At 39.9% G+C, this 23027-nt stretch overlaps 1 protein-coding gene and 1 long non-coding RNA gene across 14 annotated transcripts; one reads left to right on the top strand and one right to left on the bottom strand.

Moving 5' to 3' along the window:
- Window positions 1-44: 44 nt before the first annotated feature.
- On the top strand, window positions 45-23027 carry LOC6580803 (kinesin-like protein unc-104). Of its 13 annotated transcripts, none has more exons than XM_044011293.1 (28): window positions 8537-8627; window positions 10396-10678; window positions 12148-12281; window positions 12349-12431; window positions 12490-12914; window positions 12979-13234; window positions 13322-13324; window positions 13381-13544; window positions 13600-13739; window positions 13926-13967; window positions 14702-14818; window positions 14877-15656; window positions 15715-15881; window positions 15948-16138; window positions 16769-17053; window positions 17330-17739; window positions 17800-17977; window positions 18045-18135; window positions 18203-18499; window positions 18561-18923; window positions 18977-19166; window positions 19271-19663; window positions 19726-19837; window positions 20484-20510; window positions 20582-20771; window positions 20835-20971; window positions 21105-21206; window positions 21271-23027. In XM_044011293.1, exons 3-28 carry the CDS (start codon window positions 12182-12184, stop codon window positions 21365-21367), a joined length of 5340 nt encoding a protein of 1779 aa, XP_043867228.1. In that variant the 5' UTR covers window positions 8537-8627; window positions 10396-10678; window positions 12148-12181; the 3' UTR covers window positions 21368-23027. The 13 variants fall into 13 exon arrangements, with proteins under 13 accessions (XP_043867231.1, XP_043867227.1, XP_032586365.2 ...); XM_044011294.1 differs by having other exon boundaries at window positions 8554-8839; XM_044011295.1 differs by lacking the exon at window positions 8537-8627 and adding an exon at window positions 9106-9177.
- LOC122757807 lies at window positions 19008-20585 on the bottom strand. The gene is made up of 2 exons (XR_006357977.1): window positions 20396-20585; window positions 19008-20045 (listed from the first exon to the last, which is right to left on the bottom strand). It is a non-coding gene; the product is annotated as an uncharacterized LOC122757807 (long non-coding RNA).

Genomic DNA, 23027 nt, shown 5'->3' with positions numbered 1-23027 from the left:
AATTTCTCAGCTGTTCACTCTGGGCACAACAAAAACAAACTCGGGCTGTCCATCGCCTGGGTGGGCGGAAAAAGTCATCTAGCGCGGCTTTTCCACGGTTTTCCCACGCTTGCCTGCGCAAGTGCAAACAATTTTCCAGCACGCGTAACACAAATCGCCAAGCGACAGATCCATTTGGCGTGCGTACGGGTTCGGTACGGCTACAGCGGAAAACTGCAATGCAAATGCAGTGCAAGTAAAACAAAGACAAAAAAAAAAAAAAAAAAAAAAATATTAATTTTTAATCATGCAAAGACTATAAGCGATACGAAAAACTGTGCAAAACGTCTTCAGTGCAATAAAATTGTGAGAAAAACATAACAATTGCTGTAGGATTGCAATTGCATCTGTCTTCACATTTGGGCGTTGCAATGTGAGTAGCGCGTAAATTGTATTTAAATTAAGTCTCGATGTGTGGCTTTTTGGTGTGCTTTGCTGTTATTTTTCTGGTGTGTGTTAGCGGTGACTAATGTAAAAATGTATCCAACGCATTTCGCTTGAAAAATCAATATTCCAGCCCAGGACAGTAACAGCGTCCTGTCATGCGCGAATGCACACATACACACGCACACACACATACGCACTGTTAGAGTCTACTGTTATCCTGTTGCTGTTGTTGCCAGCTGTTGGCCTTCCTGTCTTGTCTCTGAAACCCTGCTAAAAATAAACCACATTAGAGCATATGGTGCAACCTGTCATCAGCCACAGACAGCGGCTAACAGGCGTTTCTGCAATTTCATATTTCTCGTTGCCTGCCGCCAGGCGCTGCCCACGCTTAACAGTTGTTGTTGCTGTTAATGTAGGTTTTATTGTTGTTGTTATTTGCGTTATCAGATTGCAAATTGACCGCGAGTCCCGTTAACTGACGTCAACGCAATTGAGTTTTAATGGCTTGTTGTCTGGTTGCTTCGCTCTTCATGAGTTCTATCTGTTTGTTAGAAATTAATATTTATAACTCTCATGCATTTTATTTATTTCAGATTATCTTTTCTCGTATAAGCGCTATATATTCCAATTTAATTTGAATTTTCTGATTTTTTTTTAAATTTCTTATTATTATTATTCTTTAAAAATTATAAATAAAAAACTTCCATATATTTATTATATTAAATAATTCACATATATAATAATTAACGACCTATCAAATTCTTTATAAATATTTGATAACATTTTGAACTAAATAATAATACAATATAATATTGATTAGCATTACTTGCTAAAATATTAAAAACACTTTTAATCAAAAGTAATTCGAATTTTATTCTCTTTTATTTATTTTATATGTAAATTTAATTTGAATTTTTCCTATGGATTTTGTATTATCATAGGTCAGTTACAGGCCAAGCAATTCGAAGATTAATTATAATTCTATATACCACAATTCTATGTGTAGAAAATATAGGATAGACCACACAATGTTCTTCATATAGAATTCGGTAAATACTCAGATGTTCCAAAATCGTTAGGCTGTCTAAATTTGAGAATGAACTACCAAATTTAGATAAGGTTGGCTATTGTTTAATTTGCAAAAGTAAATATCTTATAAAGTTTCACCTTTATTTACTTTTAAGTTTCAATTGCTGATACTTATAAATATAAAAGAATTTCAACTATATTTAAATTAATCTATATATTTATATTAAAAATCTTTTAAGCGACGAAAGTTTTAAGTATTGTCCCCAAAAGCAAAATTCACAATGAGTTTTAGGAAACTTGTACACCAATGCATTCAGGTTCCCAAAAAATTAAGGAGTATTTTTTCGTATTATTATATTTATTCTCCCTCCAAAGACCTTTCTTATGAATTCGGCAATTTTTAGGTTTTAACAAAGTAGCTTGACCCCAATACCCTTTTATTAAAACGTAATCAACAACTAGTTTCGCAGCTATCTAATAAGCCATAAACCCTATGATTATGCACATACCGACACCCTCATATTAATAACAAATAATAATAATTAAAACTAATATTGCTTATTAGTATTTGGTTGATATTGTGAAAGCCCTGATTGCGCAGAACCTCTGACCTTTTCAGCTCTCAAGTTGCTATTGGCCCACTTGCGTTTCTGTGTGTGTTTGTCCATGTTAATGCTCAAGTCCTAGCGATGTCCACAACCATGTTTCCGTTCCCCTGTCCTGTTGTCCACATGATGAGTGGGCGTTCCGTGTTTCCATATGCGCATCAGCTGCCAGTGCAAACAATTCTCTGTGTGCGTCATGAAGGCAGTTCCTGAACGTGGGCGAAACTATGGAAAATAATTTAAATACTTGCCTCGAGCTTTAAGCATAGTTGAGAGCGGTTCAGTAAGTTCGAGAAGATTGTAAGGGAGATTAAACATTGAATTGATGGGTATTTGCTATATTTTTCTCGGAATTATGTGTGCAATTGAGTAAATAATTCTTGTTGGATTGGATTAACGAGCTCAGTGCTTAATTAATAATAAATTAAATTCGAATTAAGGAATTTGCTTTATTTTATTCACTTGTTTAGCTAGTTCAGGCGTCTCGGTATGTTTTATAATATTCGCTTGTACACAACATCTATATATTTTATTTGCTAATACTTTATACAATTTTCAGTATTTGAATGTTTTTCTTTCATGAAGTACTCGAAAGTTTGTTTTTCATGAAAAATATTTTTAAAAAAACTTTCGAATGCTCCAACTTATGTAATTTAATAGAAACTATTATTTTCATTAAGTTTACAAAACATTTAATTATGTATATAGTAACGCAAAAAATAGACAATTCGATCAGTATTTCTAGTTTATTCTGACTTTTGCACTCGTTTCTCTTACATTTTTTTTTTAATTTTTAACTTATTCATATACTAAATTTTGGCTTTTTTTAATGGCCCTTACTGGAGGTAGTTAAGCCTTGTCACATGTTTCCCTTTTGCTTTCCACAGGCACAGCATAAAGTGCTTTTCCAAACGCATGAATAAATAAAAACTCACTTAAAACAAGCAGGAAAAAAATCACAAAGGAATGCAAAGCGTTTTATAACACACCGAACTGTGTTTGCCGTAATGATGTTAATAATTCAAGTACTTCTTTTCCAACATCAGTTGGCAAGGCAAAATTCATGTGTTTACGTTCCTTTATATCCCCATTTTTTGTTGCCTTAAATTGTCAAGCTTAATGAGTAGCTTGTGCTAGTCCACGCCACACTTTCGGTATAGGGTAAAATTATAGCTGGCAAGCAATAAACATAAATTTCCGCTAAAAATATAATAAAAAAGTTGGGGCTGCAACAAGAGAAAAAAAAAAAAAAAAAAAAAAAAAAAAAAAAAGGAAGCATAAAGTGAGAAGTCGCGACCGCACGCAGTTGCACTGGGGAGTCGGTGGCTCACCTGCTTTACCTGGCAATTTTTGCAGCCGCAGGACCGTAAAATGGCTTCCTGGCGGAAATTTTTTGCTCCACTCTTTGCTTTAAATATTGCACAATTGTATTAGCCCCCACGACCACAGGGTGGTTCTTTAAGTACACACAACTATTATGACTGTTCACACACTGAAAGGGGTATATTAGCTTTGACTACCATTTGATGGGGACAATTTTTGATTCAATAGTCGAGTATAATAAGGTTGACTGCAAACAGCTTACAAGTAAACACGTCATTAAAGTTTACTAAGTAACTTCTTCACTTATCAGAGATATAGTTTAGTGACTAAGAAAAACTTAAAGAACTTTTGATAGTGCAATTCTTAGTTTCGAGCTTATCATAAACTAAAGTAAACTAGTCATAAACTATTTGTTTTATAAGACGCTTTATTCTGTTCTATTGCGTAATATGACTATCTATTTATTATTTATTGTTATCAAATAAAGTTCAAGATTAAAAAAAAAAAACGCACAACATTACAACATTAACATTAGCAATTTAAGCAAATGTTAAAGTTTGCTATTTCAGTAGTACAATAACCTACTAGAAATATTCCTTCATCTACTTAAATGATATATTCATAGAGCGCAAGAAATGCTATTAAATCTATATCCAAACTTTTTCCACAATGAACTCAGGAAATATAATAATTCCTAAGATCAAATAACTTTCAATATTAAATGAGTATTTGGCAGTCTGCTATAGTCGTTCCCAATTCTTCCCTCTTTTTTTCGGCTTTCTTGTCGCATGATTTATATGGGCGCACTTTTAAGTGTTCCCACCTTTCCGAAGTTGGCGAATTTTGGTTGGTGTTGCACTGAAATTGCAGTTGCCAATGCAGCAGCAGCCGCAAGCCAAGTGTTGCCACAAGTGCAGTTCGTGGCAATTGAACGTAGGGGCGTGGTCGGCTCTTAGTCACCTACAGAGAACTATGCGGATAGCAGCAACTAGCGACACGCACCAATACATGTGTATATGTATATGTATGTATGTATATCAGCGGCGACAATGCGGCACCGAAAGTTACAACATTCCAGGCAAATCAGACATTAGGGGTATCCGTGTTGAATGCAAGAAACAAAATTCTTTAACAGACCTTGAAATTGTTAGCTGATTATGAAAAGAAAAACAATGAAAGTTTTAGCATGACATTCGTAATTTGTAACATGTGTAGAAAACGAAAATTAATATCATTTCAATTGTATTCCGTTGAATCAATAATACAAGATTTCAAGCCAGGAAAATCAAGAAAAAATAAAGATGATAGGAAATGAATATTTAGGTATATATATATATTTGTTTTACAACCCACAATTCATTTTAATTATTCAGCAACATTCCGAAATTATAAAGTATATGATATATCTTATACATGTAACTTCTTTAAAAACTAAAATAGGAAATAACTCTACAAGCTACACAGCGACAAATGAAGCCTATTTTTATCAATTTATTTATTACATAAATATTTTTAATCTTTTTCTATAATTTCTGCAAGTTTGTATATTGAGAATCTGTCTAAAATGTATTTTTTTTCTATAGTTGAATTTGAAGCTGTAAATGGGTTTTACTTTGTGTATTCGCTAGACTACAGTGGCTTGTTTGCCACATAAAAGGCGAGTGGTGAGGACTGAAGAGTGGATGGCCGGGTGGGGCAGTGGGGCAGGCTGGCTAGTTGTTTGGTTGGTTCCATTGGTGGGGCAGGAAACGAGCGCGTGCCGTCGAAAAGGATGATTCACCAAGTTTGACTGCTGCTCCTGCTGACTTGGTAGGTGCCAGTTCAAGCAGCAATTGTAACAACAACGACCACACACACACACAAATACACACACACACACACACACACGCGCAAATAAAGCAATATATACTTGCCCAACAAACTTGGCACGAACATGCGCTGTGTTTTGTTGTGTGTGTGTGTGTGTGTGTGTGTGTGTGTGTGTGTGTGTGTGTGTGTGTGTGTGTGTGTGTGTGTGTGTGTGTCTGTGCTTGGAGGACTCTTAGCATGAGTCATCCGCTTTTTGCTATACGAACTTCGAACTGTGAACTGTGCTGTGCCAAGTGTTTGTGTGTGTCTCACAGTATGTATGTGTGTGTGTGTGTATGTGTCTGTGTGTGTATATATTTCTTTTGCGTGGGCTTTCGTTAATTTAAATAAGAAAATCGCATTTGTTTTATGTAGCAGACTTAATGGACGACACAGACGTCGCCATTGCCTCTTGCTGCGTCTATATATACTCTTTTACATATATATGTATATATATCCGGTCTCTGTATATTTGTATTTATAATTTTGATTTTAGCTTAATTAAGTGCTGCCTGCACACACTTCACATTAAGTGAATGGCCTGTGAGCCTCAAATTAAAAACGAAATTCAATTGTGAAAACGCCTTCAGCTGTACTTCATAATTTGCCAGACTCGTTATAAACGATGCCCATGGAAAATTGGCAGGGTATATTGAAGCAATGTACAGCTGAGCAAAATATGGAAGTCTCTGGAAGGTTACTTGGATATACGTATATTTATGCCATTTGTATATCAGCTAAAATTTCTGCTGATCCCATCAAGTTAAATAAAATTCAGTCTGAGTGTCTTTAGAGACATGAAATCTTAATTACTTCACATATTTTCTTATTTCCCATTGTTTTCTATAGTTGCTGAAGTTATATTTATATAAATTTATTTCTTACTCGTGTATTCTAGCAGCTCGCTATATGAAATTTATTCAGCAAATTTGCATAATTTTGGTTTCTCATCTCATCCCAGTAAAACGCAAAATCATTTTATGAAAAGTGCGTTAACTTCTAAGCTCATCAGCTCCAACCTTGTACAGGGTATCGCTTCCAATCATCTACTCCCCCGCTTCCAAGCTCTTCAAGTGCGCCGTATGGCTGGTTTAAAGTCTGCGAACTGTCAGTCAGGATGATGCCACAAAAATGAATCTGTCGCATGCCCTGCATACCCATTCATCCAGTCCATGAACTGTCATTGACATTGACGCACAGGACGTACCCCCTTTAGTGTGCTCCCGGTCGAGCATTGCGAATGTGCTTCCAAGTCCACAGCCGCGAACTCCGAAAAAGAATGTTATATACGTCAACGACCCACCCACGTGCGTAACCCAACCCGACTGCTATGAAATTTCGTTCGATATTATTTGGGTTTGTTCGCGTGCTGCAGTTTTTACTGCGCAGCAAATAGAATTTCCACCTTGCCGTCAACTTATCCCGCTCCACATGCTCGCCACGCTCACGCACGCATAATCCTGGGATGTACGGAGCTCAGTTTTTCAGTGCGTAGGCGTCGCGAATTTTCCACTGCGTTGTGGCGGACATTTTGCGGCGTAAAAAATGCAAAGCATTTTTAAAACATTATCTGCGGCGACTTGTCTTTGTTTCTAGATTCATTGAAAGTTCTCATTTGTACTGGATGTATCATGAGAACATTTTAAATAAAAAGGTTACCTGAATAAAGAAAAACCTACAAATAATGGGGAAAAGAATACTTCTTTTCAGTCTAGTGGACAAATTGTTTAAATTTTAAATAGGCTTGAAGCAAAACTTTTCAAATAAAATTGATGATTCAAATTTTAATATTAAACAAATAATTAAAATAGTATTTTTAACGAAATATTATAAAGTTTAATCTCCCTATTTTATTAATTAAAATATTTTATATAATAAAAATAAGTTAATTATGCAAATAGGGAAGATTTTAACAAAACAAGTTCTTGAGGAATATATATGATAACTTATAGTGTATTCTCATCTGGAGCAGGAATAATATAGACAAATTAAATATATGTTTTTGATTTTGGTAATTGAAGCTCATCTTATCTGAAAACTTCAGTTTAAAAATCCACTTTAATAAATTGAATGAATTGTTTTTAGGATTATCAAATATTACATATGCTTAGGTGCCTCTATGCTTAAACATATTTATTAATAATATTGTTCATTCTTCTTGAACAATTACTTAGGTATCTATATATTTAGATTTTAAACCATGTTTTGAAAATTGGTGATTGATTATGAACAATTGGCTATATCTCAAAAAGATTTTTCCAGGCTTTTCTATATGACAAAAGCTTATTTATTATTTGTTTTCTTTTTAGGTATAAGTAAACTTCATTTAAATATCTGTATTTGATAGTTGTTTAGTACATATGATTCTCAACCTCAATATACCTTAATATGATATTCGAATATAATAAAAGTCATAGACCGAAAGTGTTTAACAAACATTTGAATATGCGAAATATCCCAACTGCTCTGCTAACCAGCTGTTCACGCTTCCTTTTAGCCCCAGTCCACTGTACACAGTGGCTGCTGTAGTAGACTTTTATGTCGGCATTAACCATTAATTCAATCTTTATCTTTATTGGCCACAAATTCAATGTCAAAGCTATTACTAGAGAAACAATGGGAGACTAGCATAAAAAGTTCATCGGCGACTCGTGCTGAGAAATCAATAGAAATTTTCTATTTTACGTCACAAGATTTCAGCTGCTTGTCCATTAACTGCAAACAGTGGCGGCCATTAAAGGTGTCTCTGTGTCCTGATGTCTGATGGAGGCTGTGTGGCCCCCATGCTTAACAGCTTAAAGCCTAAGTGAAATTCATTATGCGCCACTTTTGTGACAGGCAATGCGTTTTGTTATTATTGCGCTGTCGCACTTGATGAAATTCTTAACATTGCCAACATAGTCAGGGCCAGAGCGAAACGAGGACTGGGCCATAGAGCTGCTCGCTCTAGTTCAATTTAGTGAACCAGTTCAGCTCATTGAAAAGTTGTAAACTATTTTTAGCCTGGCTGCTACAGTTTACAAATATAGTAATTTTGTTAGTTACTGGTAGTACGATTCGATGAGATATAATTGGTATATAATGCGATTAACCCATATGTTTCGCTTATCAGTAAACAAGTTTCGCCGTTCAAATGAACTTTGGTGAACTATACGACACTGCTCTGCGCTGCTCTGCTCTGCTGTATACCCTCGGTTGGCGCCTGCGCCTTGGCCAAGGGCTGTAGAAGCTGAATTCGGCAGAGCTCGTTTGCCTGGCAGCTCGTCAGCTCGTCAGCTCACTGCGTCGTCTAACCCCAACGGTTGCAGTTCACATTTGGTCCGAAGTTCGCGGCGCGCGTTTATTGGCCCACGCCTCGATTGGCCATCGATTTTGTGCAAAAGCAAACCACAAAAGGTTGTTCGTGGCAACAAATTGTGTTAAAAGTTTAAACAACAAAATATAAATAACAAAATACAACTGATTAAAATTCCAATAAAATACTTGAAAGTTTTGACTGCTTCTTGGCAAATGAAATAAAACCGAGCTCTTGAGCTGTGTGAAAATTTTCGCTGTTATACAGAAGAAAGCCCCGCACATACATATATAATACACCTATATACATATGGGTATATATTCACATACATATGTACGAAAGTTACGAAAATTGATACGCGAATGTGCGCATTTGGTTATTTATTGTTTTTTGCTTTATTGCTAACAACAATTTTGGTGCTATCGATCATATTTGCCACGTCCTCGAAGCGTTCTATGATGGATAGTTTTATATTAGTTTTCAATTACACACAAGATGAGCAGCAGCAGCAGCAGCAGCAGCAACAACAACAACAACTACATCAGGAGGAGGACTTACAACAACAACAACAACATCAACAGCAGCAATTTATCTACAAGCCGAAATTATTTTGAGTTTTATGTCCTGTTTTTTCTATTCCCGTTATAATTGGTAATTGCTTCAAAAATATCTACGAAAATATTTTGCAAAATTCCCATCGATTCGCCAAAAAAACATTTCAAAATCGAACTTCTACCAAAATCATTTGACATTATTTGCTTTTATATAATATTGATGATTTTACTTAAGATTTTTGTTCTCATATTTTGCGCATTTATTTTTCTACACTAGCCCCGACTTGAATATGCCTGACATTAGTTTCGTGTAGAGTTTTATGTTGTGTAGAGTTGTGGCTGTTCGCCATGGCGAAGGCAACATGAAAATTTATTAATAAAGGTCAAGACGACCCAGGCGAAGGATATGCTCGAGCAGAACTTCAAGTGTGTGGCGGTGTGTCTGATTGTGTATGTATATATGTGTGTGTGCGACCATGGTGCTTGAAACCATAAAAAAAATTAAAACATGACGCACCGTCAGATGTGAAGGATAAACCAGGAGATAGCTAAAGTTAAAAAAAGAAACTTGAAGAAAAATATAATCTATATATTTTGCTGAAAATAGCTATGCAAATAATAAAATAAAATATCTATATTTATTTAAATGTGAAGGATAAACCAAGAGCTAACTAAAATTAAAAAAAAAAAAAAAAAACTTCAAGAAATTTATATTCTATGTTATTTTTGCTGAAAAAACCCTGCATATGATTAAATATATATTAAATATATACATTTATTTAATATAGCTAGAGAGTTGAAACATTGGATAGGGCTTTTTGAGGTTTTAAGATTTGTTTCGCATTTTCTTTGATTTTATTATTATGATTTATTCTATGCAGCACATTCAAATCGCGTCAACATAACAGCATAAAGAATTATAAACATTCCACAAATATTTTGCCAATGCACTCGCTCTCGCTCTTGCTCTCGCTCTCACTCACACTGACTTTCACTCACTCACGCTCTCTCGCTGTCTTGCTTTCTGTTTCTCGCGTCTGCGCAATGCTCTCTTTGTAGACTTTTTCCAGACTTGAAGCGCAGGCTGTTGCATTTTTATTTGAACAAAAATATAAACAAAAGTCTTGGCGCCAGGTAAACAGAGAGAAGCCCAAGAGAAAGAGAGAAAGTGAGAGGCAGAGATTCAGAGAGAGCGAGAGCGACTTTGAGCAGTAAAATTATCGCAGCTGCGCAGAGAGTCTCGTACGCGCTTCTAGGCTAACTCATTGGAAATGTTTAATGTTTTCCCTTCGTATCCTGTGTCACAATATTCTAGGACTCCACTGTGCGCGAGTTAAAGAATTTCGTTGGTCGTGAGAAAAACTGTGCGGCACTCAGCATTGAAAATGTGCGCTAAATAAAACTGTTAAAAAATAATAAAAGAAAAAAAGTTAAAATACATCAATAATTATTACAATAATTCTCAATAATACAAATTGTAATAAACAAGTTAATTAAACCAACAAAATTGGTCATAATATGATCAAGTCAAAGGACTTTGCCTAAGACAAAATTCAAGTGCAAGCCAGCTTTTAGTTTGGCTCTAATCCAGAGTAAAGGTAAACACTACTAGATTAACAATTTTATTAATAGTATTGACATATATTTAGCTTTATATATATTTTTATGACAAGTTTGTTTTGCAACTGAATTTTTTAACTTGGGGTGTGAGCGCGTCTTTTCTTTCTTTTCGCTGATGACTCATTCGAGTGTCCAATACTCGGCTGCGCTTTTATTGGAAGTGTGGATTGTGGAATTTTTTCTAGTATGTACTCGTGTGTGTGTGTGTGTGTGTATGTGTATGTGCGGGGTGCGAGGCAGCATAACTATACGTCAGCAGGGTAGCAGGTTAGACAAAACTATTTACATAAATTCGTAAAAGCAGGAAATGGAAGAAAATGGGAAATTGCCTGAGCACAAGAAATTGAAAATACGCAAATGCAATTAAATCGCAAAAGAAAATGTACATCTTAAATATTTTACACCGAGTTTAAAAAACAAAGTTTTTTTAAGGTGACCATTTCACAGTCAATTATATCAATATTTAAAATTAATATTCACCATTTAAAGAACTTTCTTGAACGAAATATATATAATTTGTAGGGATTACAAAAAGATCAGGAATAATCGCTTGTTAGTTTCTTTCAGAATTTTATTCAAAATCTATTTTTGAGATTTAACAATTATTATTTTCAAATCTCTTGAGCGATAACTATATATAGTTAATACATTAATTAATATACTTTCCTTCAACAATTCATTTTATTTTGGTCAGATTATTTTGGACAAAGGTTAAATAAATATAAATAATCTAAATATGTTGTTAATTTTACCCATAGTAAACGCGGTCATGCATAAGTCGCCATTGGAGTTGAATAAAAAGTAGTAAGGTGAAAAAAAATTAATTTCATAGCCACATTTATAAAACTAAGAGTCGTGCAAATACTAACATTCTTGTAAAAATATATGGTATTTAGGGTGACCGTACCATGTATTCCTTATGCATGTCTTTCAATTTGGATATAGATAATGAACATTTTCAAATGAATCTTCCGTCCAGACAGAAAACAGTTAACTAAATTTCCATTAAAAGTCCACAAACATTTATTTGCCTACATTCTAGCTCTAAGCGTGGAATAATTTTTATAGTTCCAAATAAAAAGCTTTTGTAATTATATGTCATCAAATAGTAGGTCCTGGAGTGCGATTACCGTTCGCCTCTGCAACATGCCACATGCTGCTTGTTGGGTATCAACTGCTTTGCCCCTCTGCAATCATATAAATTTGATTCAAGCCCCCAGCGATTTGCATGAGTCACAGCTCACACAGACACAATGTACAATACACACATACACACTACACAGACGCACACACATACACACAGAAAGGCACACCCACCAACACAGTTGGGTCAATTATAAAATGACGCTGCGGCTTGTGCTTTATTTATGGGCCAATTGCCGGGCTCGCATAACGTAACGTTTGCCGAGAACTAACCCCATTCCTTTGGATACTTCTTCCACTCCAGTTAACCGCAACCTAAGACAAGACAAGCAGCCAAGATGTCGTCGGTTAAGGTGGCGGTGCGAGTGCGCCCGTTCAACTCGCGAGAGATCGCACGGGAGTCCAAGTGCATCATTGAGATGAGTGGGGCTACAACGGGTAAGGCAGCTAGGGTAGAATTAAGAGATAAATCGAATCATAAACCTATCCTATACTTTTCTTACAGCCATTACCAATCCGAAGGTGCCACCAAACACGAGCGAGTCCGTCAAGCGCTTCAACTTTGACTACTCCTACTGGTCGCATGATGTAAGACTAGCCATAGGCTTTCCTCACTTACGCATTACTAATTTCACTCCATTTCTAGCCACGCGATGCGGACTTCTCCACACAAGCGATGGTCTACAAGGACATTGGAGAGGAGATGCTGCAGCACTCCTTTGACGGCTATAACGTCTGCATCTTTGCCTACGGACAGACAGGTGCTGGTAAATCCTACACCATGATGGGTCGGCAGGAGGAGCAGCAGGAGGGCATTATACCAATGATATGCAAGGATCTCTTCGGTCGCATCCAGGAGACCGAAACCGATGACCTCAAATATTCCGTAGAGGTCTCCTACATGGAAATCTATTGCGAGCGCGTGCGGGACTTGCTAAACCCGAAAAACAAAGGCAATTTGCGTGTTCGAGAGCATCCGCTGTTGGGTCCCTATGTGGAGGACCTATCCAAGTTAGCTGTCACCGACTACCAGGACATACACGATCTCATCGATGAGGGCAACAAGGCGCGGTAGGCGTTGACAAGTGGGTTTGCTTAGCTAGTTTGCTTAATTGGTTCTCTTTTCAATCCTTAGCACTGTGGCCGCTACCAACATGAACGAGACGAGCTCCCGCTCGCATGCAGTGTTTACCATTTTCTTTACACAGCGTCGCCATGACACCATGACCGACTTGGTCACTGAGAAAGTCTCCAAGATAAGTTTGGTGGACTTGGCTGGCTCGGAGCGTGCTGATTCCACAGGTGCTAAGGGCACCCGCTTGAAGGAGGGCGCCAACATCAACAAGTCCTTGACAACCCTAGGCAAAGTCATATCCGCATTGGCGGAGGTGGTAAGCATTCTGATTATGACAATCCAATCCTCCTTAAAGGAAATTTTCTAATTGCTTGTATTTTTCCTTGCCTTGTTCAATGGACAGTCTGTAAGTATCTCTGTAAGCCTTTATTCCCGAACTGCTCTAATTGTTACTTAAATTAGGTATCCAAGAAGAAGAACTCGAAGAAGGCAGACTTCATACCTTATCGCGACTCAGCTCTGACCTGGTTGCTGCGCGAGAATCTGGGCGGCAATTCTAAGACAGCCATGATAGCTGCCATATCGCCGGCCGATATTAACTACGATGAAACTTTGAGCACCCTACGGTAAGTTTTACTGTACCCAAGCCGTACTTGTAATGCATGTCATGAATTCCTTCAGTTATGCGGATCGTGCCAAGCAAATTGTTTGCAAGGCTGTCGTCAATGAGGATGCCAATGCCAAACTTATACGCGAGCTCAAGGAGGAGATTCAAAAGTTGCGCGATCTGCTCAAGGCCGAGGGCATTGAGGTGCAAGAGGGTAAGTGGATGTTGATATATATATTATATTTCTCTACCATTACTAAGCCTAAACGTAAGCCAAAGAAGAAACTGAACACTTGAAAACAAAACACAAATGCCAACTCTTAAGTTAGTCGTAGTTCTAGTCCTAGTTTAGAGTTATGCCTGAGTTCATAAACCCCAAAAACAAACCTATTTCATTTAGGACCCGATGGCAAAGTGGTGTGTGAGAAGCGCGATGCGAATAGTAAGTAGAGTCCACTACACTGAGCTAATCAAAATCAATTAAAAAGGCTTACACAATATATGCAATATGACAATATGTCACTTACTCAATTATATAATCATATGTATGGAGCATGGGGGCATGTCCAGAGCCACAAATTTGATGGCACCAACTGAAAGCAAAATCACCTTCTTCCTGGATGTGCCCACATGCCCATATACCCCTAAATCTTGTGTGTGTGTGTGTGTAAACTGTTTGTAACTCCAGCGCTTTTGTAAACATTAATTCGCTTCAGGACGTATACCATATATACCACATATATATCTAAAACTATATATAACCTATATATTCATATATACTTATGATAATCAATGTTAAAGTCCTATTTATGTTGCGTCTTATTGTAACCAAAAGTTGACTCAGTGGAAGATTGGACAAGTTCCCATATATCTTGGCTTGATCTTTGTCAATCGATCGACTCCCGTCTCCCACTGCAGTTTTTGTTTGTGTTGCCAAGTCAAAAGATTCGGCACATACTCCTTGCAGTCCGCACTGCTCCAGGGCTAGACGTGGACACGCCAGAGTTTATCATCCAAGTCTCACAACAAATACTTAATCGGCAATCGCTTTCTTACCACATATTTTTTATGATATTTAACCGAAACCCTATCTTATCTATGCACGCTTATATCACTGCGCTTGCGGCAACTGATCAATCCATCAACTTCCACTTATTTTACTACTCCCCCTTGCAGAGGATGAGCTAAGCAAGTCGTCGGTGATTAAGTCGCCGGCCAAAGGGCGCAATCGCAATGGTTCTACCACAGAAATGGCTGTGGATCAGCTGCAGGCCAGCGAGAAGCTTATTGCAGGTAAGATCCGGCAGAGGGAGGTCCTAGACCCACTCGCTTATCGCTTGATTCCCATTAGAACTCAATGAGACCTGGGAGGAGAAACTCAAGCGCACCGAGGAGATCCGCTTGCAGCGTGAGGCGGTCTTTGCGGAGATGGGCGTGGCCGTAAAGGAGGATGGTATCACAGTGGGCGTATTCTCACCCAAAAAGACACCACATTTGGTTAACTTGAACGAAGATCCCAATTTGTCGGAGTGCCTGCTCTACTACATCAAGGACGGACTCACACGTCTGGGCACACATGAAGCTAATGTTCCGCAAGACATTCAGCTGTCCGGCTCTCATATCCTCAAGGAGCACTGCACCTTTGAGAATCGCAACAGCACCGTGACCCTGTTGCCCCACAAGGATGCCATCATATTCATTAATGGCCGAAAGCTTGTTGAGCCCGAGGTCTTGAAGACAGGCTCGCGCGTGATTCTGGGCAAGAATCACGTGTTCCGCTTCACCAATCCTGAACAGGCGCGTGAGCTGCGCGAAAAAATCACCGAGAACGAGGCAGAGAATGAGGTCGAGAAGGCGGACACACAGCAAGTCGATTGGAACTTCGCTCAGTGCGAGCTGCTGGAGAAGCAGGGCATCGACCTGAAGGCCGAGATGAAGAAGCGCCTCGACAACCTGGAGGAGCAGTACAAGCGCGAAAAGCTCCAAGCCGATCAGCAGTTCGAGGAACAGCGCAAGAACTACGAGGCGCGCATCGATGCCTTGCAGAAGCAAGTGGAAGAGCAGTCCATGACCATGTCCATGTACAGCAGCTACTCGCCCGAGGATTTCCACCAGGAGGAGGATGTTTATAGTGAGTAGAGGCTGACGAGTAATGGATAAGTATATCATTGTTCTGCTCCGTTCCACAGCCAATCCCATGTACGAGTCGTGCTGGACCGCACGCGAAGCAGGGCTCGCTGCCTGGGCCTTCCGTAAGTGGCGCTATCATCAGTTTACATCGCTGCGCGATGATCTCTGGGGCAATGCTATATTCCTCAAGGAAGCTAATGCCATTTCAGTGGAGCTCAAGAAAAAGGTCGCTATCTGGCAAATTTCAATGAGGTGCGCCTATTAGACAGTTCCCTTCTTCTGTTTCTTTCAGGTACAATTCCAGTTTACCTTGTTGACCGACACCTTGTACTTGCCGCTGCCACCGGAGCTGGCCTCGAGCGTGACACCCATGCAACCGGAGGATGAGTACGGCGCACCGCCAGTCTCGAAGACTCTAGTCGCCGTTGAGGTCACAGATACCAAGAATGGAGCTACCCATTATTGGTCACTGGAGAAGCTACGGTGAGCAAATTAGACCCCAGGCACTTTTTGCTGCTCACATTCATTCTTCTCTTTGCACTGTTTTGTTATATTCTTGCAGAGAATAGGCTAGAAGGTGTATTTATAAATTAAAAGTCATGAACAGTAAACACTGATTAAATATAAATACTTTAAGGAGTTAATATTTGCTCATAGTAAACATAGTATAGAGAGTTCTCTTTGTATAATACCAATCCATTTATCTGCAAGGATATAAAAACTTCGGCAAGCCCGAAGTGGACTTCTTGGTTTTAGAGTTGATTTCTGGTATAGTTTTGAATTTATTATTTCACTTGATCATTTTTTTTCTGGTACGTGCATGGTGGTTGTAGTTCTTTACATTTGCTTAACGTAATATTTGAGAATTCAACTAAATGAAAAGCCGGTCCAAGACGCTGGCAAATATCTTCACCGCCACCATTTACGCCCTTCGATACTCATCGCCATTGCCATTGCCATACACTGAGCACAAAGCTAGTTTAGGCTTTAACCAATGCTGATTTGTACTCTGTTTTCTTTTCTGTTGGTTCTCCTGACATTCCAAAACTCAATCATGTTGAAACCCCACCTCTCGTTCAACCCATCCACTTATCCCCCGAATCCCCCTAAAAGCTATCGCCTCGAATTGATGCGCCAAGTGTACAATGTCGAGAGTCCGCCCTCGTCCATGCTCTTCGATACGTCCAGCATTGAGGCGAGCGGCAGTGGAGGAGCAATAGCAAGGGAGCTGGCGAAGCCTTCGGCTCCCTCGACTCAGTACCAGGCTCATCCTCAGCCGCAGTCGCCGCCTCAGAGTCAGCTCCAGTCTCAGCAGCACATGGAGCAGCCCGAGTTGAAGCCTCAGCTGCGTCAGGCGTATCCCACGCGTTTGACATTGGCCAATCTGATACCTTCTAGGTTTGCTTTCCCTTTCGAGGTTTATCATTTGTATGTATTGTAGCTGCTTTCTTAATGTCTGCATGATCCTTATCCTTTAGCAAATCTTAATGTGGCTTTCGATGTAGTCCTCTAGGCTTTATTCTCGTATATATGTATGCTCGTATTTCTTTATCATTTGCCCTTTCACTTGGCTTTCTTTGCTCGGCCTTTAGCAATGCGCACTGTTTGCTGTAAATAGCTTGGCATTACGGACGTTCTATAACTTTATCTTTTCATACTTGCTATTCGTTTTAGACAACGCTTGGAGCTAATGCGCGAAATGTATCACAACGAGGCTGAGTTGAGTCCCACCTCGCCGGACTACAATGTGGAGAGTTTGACTGGGGGCGACCCATTCTACGATCGCTTCCCGTGGTTCCGCATGGTTGGTCGCTCCTTCATCTACTTGAGCAATCTGCTCTATCCGGTGCCCCTGGTCCACAAGGTGGCCATTGTCAATGAGCGAGGCGATGTGCGTGGCTATCTCCGCATTGCTGTGCAGCCGGTGCTGGATGAGGAGTCCATCGACTTCAACAATGGCGTGAAGCAGTCGGCTCGCCTGGTCTTCAATGAGGACGATGCCAAGCCCAAGTACCGTGCGCTCAACGAAAAGGACGATGTGCAGCGTTACATAGATAACGGTGGACTAGATAGCAAACTGGAAGGTGAGTTAGCAGAAGATTTGATTCAAAAGCTTTTCATTTATTAACACATCATTTTTATAGAACTTGAGGATGCAGACTCTGGTCGCGGCATTGACTCCAACTCGGCCTCGGAGTATCACGAGCAGGCCGAGGAGCCTGGCGAGCACTTGCAGATCGGCAAGGAGTTCACCTTCCGTGTGACCGTGCTGCAGGCCACGGGCATTGGCGCCGAGTATGCCGACATCTTCTGTCAGTTCAAGTGGGTTTAAGTGGCCATAAATTAAATTTGATTAATCCTTAACTTGAATTGCTATACGACTTCACAGCTTCTTGCACCGCCATGAGGAAGCCTTCTCCACAGAGCCGGTCAAAAACTCTGCTTCAGGCGCTCCACTCGGTTTCTATCATGTGCAGAATGTGCGTAATCACTCGAATTCCCTTAAGTTATATATATATATCTCATGCTTGTTATGTTTCTCTTTAGATAACTGTGCCCGTCACCAAGTCTTTTATCGAGTATCTGAAGACGCAGCCCATCATGTTTAAGATCTTTGGGCACTATCAGACACATCCTCTGCATAAGGACGCCAAGCAGGAGTTCGTTTCTCGTCCACCACCAAGACGCATGCTGCCACCAAGCATACCCATTAGTCAGCCAGTGCGCAGTCCCAAATTCGGACCGCTGCCCTGTCCGCCATCCTCCACGGTCTTGGCGAAGCATGATGTTCTGGTGTGGTTCGAGATCTGTGAGCTGGCCCCCAATGGCGAGTATGTGCCATCGGTAAGCGACTCTCTGCCACGTCTGCCTGCTCGCTGTTAGATTAATGACTTCCCTCTCCTAGGTGGTTGAGCACAGCGATGATCTTCCCTGTCGCGGACTCTTTTTGCTACATCAGGGCATACAGCGACGCATCCGCATTACCATTGTGCACGAGCCCACGCCAGAGGTGAAGTGGAAGGACATTAATGAGCTGGTGGTTGGGCGCATTCGCAATACGCCCGAGTCTTCGGAGGAGCAGGACGAGGATGCCTGTGTGCTCTCGCTGGGCTTGTTCCCGGGCGAGGTTGTCGAGGTGCCCGGCGACGATCGCTCCTTCTATCGCTTCGAGGCAGCCTGGGACTCCAGTCTGCACAATTCAGCTCTACTCAATCGCGTCTCGCAGGGTGGCGAAACCATCTACATTACGCTCAGCGCCTATCTGGAAGTGAGTCCCAATGATTTACCCACTAAAGAGAGCCGTATTAACTTTTCCTTTAGCTGGAGAACTGCGCTCGCCCAGCCATTATTACCAAGGATCTCAGCATGGTCATCTATGGACGCGATGCACGCATCGGTCCGCGCTCACTAAAGCATCTATTCTCCGGCCAGTACCGCAATCCGGAGGCCAATCGGCTCTCTGGCGTCTACGAGCTGTCGCTGCGCAGAGCATCCGAAGCAGGTAGTCCAGGTAGCAATTCTCATTGTAGTTGTACTCGTCCTTTGTTTTCGCTCAAGTCTTGAATATCTCATTCACTATGCTTATCTCTTTTATCTCCACGATCCGCTTTATAGGTGTTCAGCGCCGACAGCGCCGTGTCCTGGACACCAGCTCCACGTATGTGCGTGGCGAGGAGAATCTGCATGGCTGGCGGCCACGCGGCGATTCGCTGATCTTCGATCATCAGTGGGAACTGGAGAAGCTGACTCGTCTGGAGGAAGTGGGACGCATGCGTCATTTGCTGCTGCTGCGTGAGCGCCTGGGCATGGACACCAATCCCAATCCGACAACCAAGACCGAAAAGGACGTTTGCAATCTGGCTGCCCGTGCGGCCACTTCGCCCGTGCACATGGTTATCCCACAGTCGCCCCAAACGCCAGTCAAGGACGCGCAGCAGATGCTGCCAGAGCGTGAGTACAATCAACGCGAGCAGGAACTCATGCTAAAGTGCTTGAAACTTGTGCAAGGTAAGTCGAAAATCGTGGAAGCAACTCCGTGACCATAGATTAATGAGTATCTTTGATCCTAGGTCGTTATATCAAGTCCGAAACGAACGATACGCAGACCCAGTCAGATGTTTCGCCCAGCGATGAGGGCTGCGCAGATATGACCGTCAGTTGCATCTCCAGCAATTCCATGGAGTACGTTCAATAAGTATTTAACGCATGCTTTATCCATTCCCATCTTTGCTTTCGTTCGTTAAACACAAACAATTGGCTACACAATTTACCCACCTGGCAACATGTTCATTGCGGCTTAGTTTGTGATTATATTTGAACGATATAGTCGAGCTGAGATATTTAATTACGTGGGAGTGCTTGAGTACGACTTGACATCAGTTCATCTGATCTGGAGTTATTAAAGAAGGCTTAACTTGAGTTTACCATAAAATGTAGGCTTAGCACGGAACAAGGACAATCAAGTATAGAGGACTTAAAAACAGACTGAAAACTACATAGAATAAATTATATAGACGAATATTGGAAACGTTGAAAGATATACGTTGTAGATCTTAACAGTGATAGTATAAAATATCATACGATATGAGATTGGGTCTCAACAATAGTTTTCTAGATTCAAGTTGAGCATGAAACTTGTCAGGGAATGGGGTTTGCTTTGCATAGATAGCTGATTTTTGGTTCCGCTAGCTAAATGCACTCACCAAATAACACTCATCCGCCGAATCAATATATACTCACCTACTCTTCAGCTAAACTATCAAACTCAAAAAACAATTTCGTTATTTGTTTCCGTTTATGTTTCTTTTTTATTTTGAACACAAATTAGAAACAACAAATTTGTAATTCGACGCAGGTAACTTTGTTTTTGAATCACTTTAGTTCCTTGAACTGTGACTAATCTCACATATGTTTGACCATTCACAGATTGTGCTCACCGGATCGCTCCGATGCGCCGAATGGATGGGAAGCACCTGCACCGGCTACACAGCCGGCTCTACCTTTGCGTCTGTATGTGCCCGAGCTGGAGGAGATCCGGGTTAGTCCCGTTGTGGCACGCAAGGGCCTGTTGAATGTGCTCGAGCATGGTGGTTCCGGCTGGAAGAAGCGCTGGGTGGTCAGTACACAAAGAGTAGCTAAGTCATTCTAATTGATTAATCGAAATCTTTATTCCAATCAGATTGTACGACGTCCTTATGTCTTTATCTATCGCTCTGAGAAGGATCCGGTGGAGCGCGCTGTCTTGAATCTGGCCACGGCACAGGTTGAATGCAGCGAGGATCAGGCAGCTATGGTCAAGATACCCAACACCTTTAGGTGAGTTGAGCACAGGGAATTGAAAGAATATATTGCAATAATAAAAGGCCATTTCTGTGGTATATAATGATATAGATGGGGGCCTATCTGGGTAGATATAATATTGATTAATTATTAATTTCTTCTCTTGCAGTGTGGTGACTAAACATCGCGGCTATTTGCTGCAAACACTGGGCGATAAGGAAGTGCACGACTGGCTCTATGCCATCAATCCGCTGCTGGCTGGCCAAATCAAGTGAGTCATCCATTGCTGTAATATATATAATATAGGAAATTTACCACATATTATTACCGCACAGATCTCGCCTGGCGCGCCGCACTCTGGAGCCCGCCTCGCAGACGGCATCGCAGATCCAGGCCAGCAACGCGGTGAATGCAGCCAGTGCGAATAAATGAGATACAATTACGATGGAATCCGTTTTGGTTTACTGAGACGCAAGCTATGGCTGGCTGCAGCGGCTGGGCATGAGCAGGCGCCACAAGGAACAAGCGCCACAGGCAGCTGGCAAATGAGCGTTACATAGCCAAAGATTCCATCGCTAATGTTACGACACACAATATAAGAATATAAGAAAACCAAACACAAAGAAAACAAAAAACAAAAATTCAAGAAAATGAAAACCCGAAATGCAAAGCGTACGTAATAATTAAGTAGAGACAAAAACATGTTTATTGAGTATTGTAATTGTATTTAATTATAATTATTATTTTGTGCTAACGGCCAAAATTAGGCAGCAGTGAGCGTGGCACAGCTATTGTGGCATACTTAGCGGGCGCTCGCAATATTTGGCAATACCTTTGATATATCCACATATATACAATATGTATATGTATGTAAACATATGTTTTGTAAATAGTTTTTATGTTACCGAATTGTATGATAACATATTAGTTAATTTATTATTTAATTGCCGAACAACCTTTCAATTTTCCAAGTGATATTATGTTCGAATTAGAGAGCCTTTGTTTGAACGAAAACAAGAACAAGAACAAGTACAGCACACTCCACACACAAAACAAACAAACAAACAAACAAACATATATATGCATTTTAAAGGAGCAACTAAAGCAAACATATATTAAATCATATATATATTTCTATATATATAAAACAATATTGTATAAAACGTATATATATTTGCTGTTTATACACAAATTTTCAATATATATATATATATTTGTTTAATTAACGCAAAGTCAAGCAAGACATATGAAAACAAAAACTAAATGCAATTACATATACATATGCAACAAATATATATACCTACATATTATGTATGTGTGTATGTTAACGAAAGACCGTACAGTATATAGAACGTAGTGTGGGACTTAAAAAGTAAGCGTACGCTCAGTAATACAAATCTCTAGAAATACAAATTCTATTCTCTATATGTTCGATATATAAATATGAAAAACAAAATGAAATTATAAGGAAAGCCACAAAAGTTATGAACAATGTAAATGGCACGGCAATATACCAAGGAAAAAAAAAAGTTATTTAAGAAAGAAAAAAAAAACACGCTTCAATGCATAGAGTTGACAGCTTACAAGCTTATCGTTTTGTTCATGCCTTAAACCCAGATCCAACTTTCTGTCTATATAGATGTAACTCTTCTAATATTTTTCAATTTCACATGAACCACCTGCAAAATGCTTAAAGCGAACAAAATATTTAGCGTAGTCTAAAAACTTTATCGAAATATATAATGCAATGGCCACCTGTACATTTCTAAGGAACTTTAAAAACGAAAAGAAAAATACAAATAGCGCTTACAATGCAAATTATATGCAGTAATATCCCCAATTAAAAATTATTGATGTAATCCCCTTGGCAGAAAAGAAAAACTCAAAATTTGTAAAACAATTTTTCTCATTTGCATTTGCATTTGCTTGGAGGCACGAGCTTAAGCCGGGAAGAGCGGCGGGCAAAGAGTGTTTGCCGAAGTCGGTGGGTCCCAGCATGGGGAATGGCTTGTACCTGGAGACAAGTGTCGAATATCCCCCTAAAGTGTTGGTAGGCGTTCGCTTTCGTATGTTTTCGGTGTTAGAAAACGTG

The sequence above is a fragment of the Drosophila mojavensis genome, unplaced genomic scaffold (assembly GCF_018153725.1).
Source record: "Drosophila mojavensis isolate 15081-1352.22 unplaced genomic scaffold, ASM1815372v1 contig_81, whole genome shotgun sequence".
In the NCBI taxonomy this organism is placed as follows: Eukaryota; Metazoa; Arthropoda; class Insecta; order Diptera; family Drosophilidae; genus Drosophila; species Drosophila mojavensis.
This window is presented reverse-complemented; position numbering and strand designations above follow the sequence as displayed.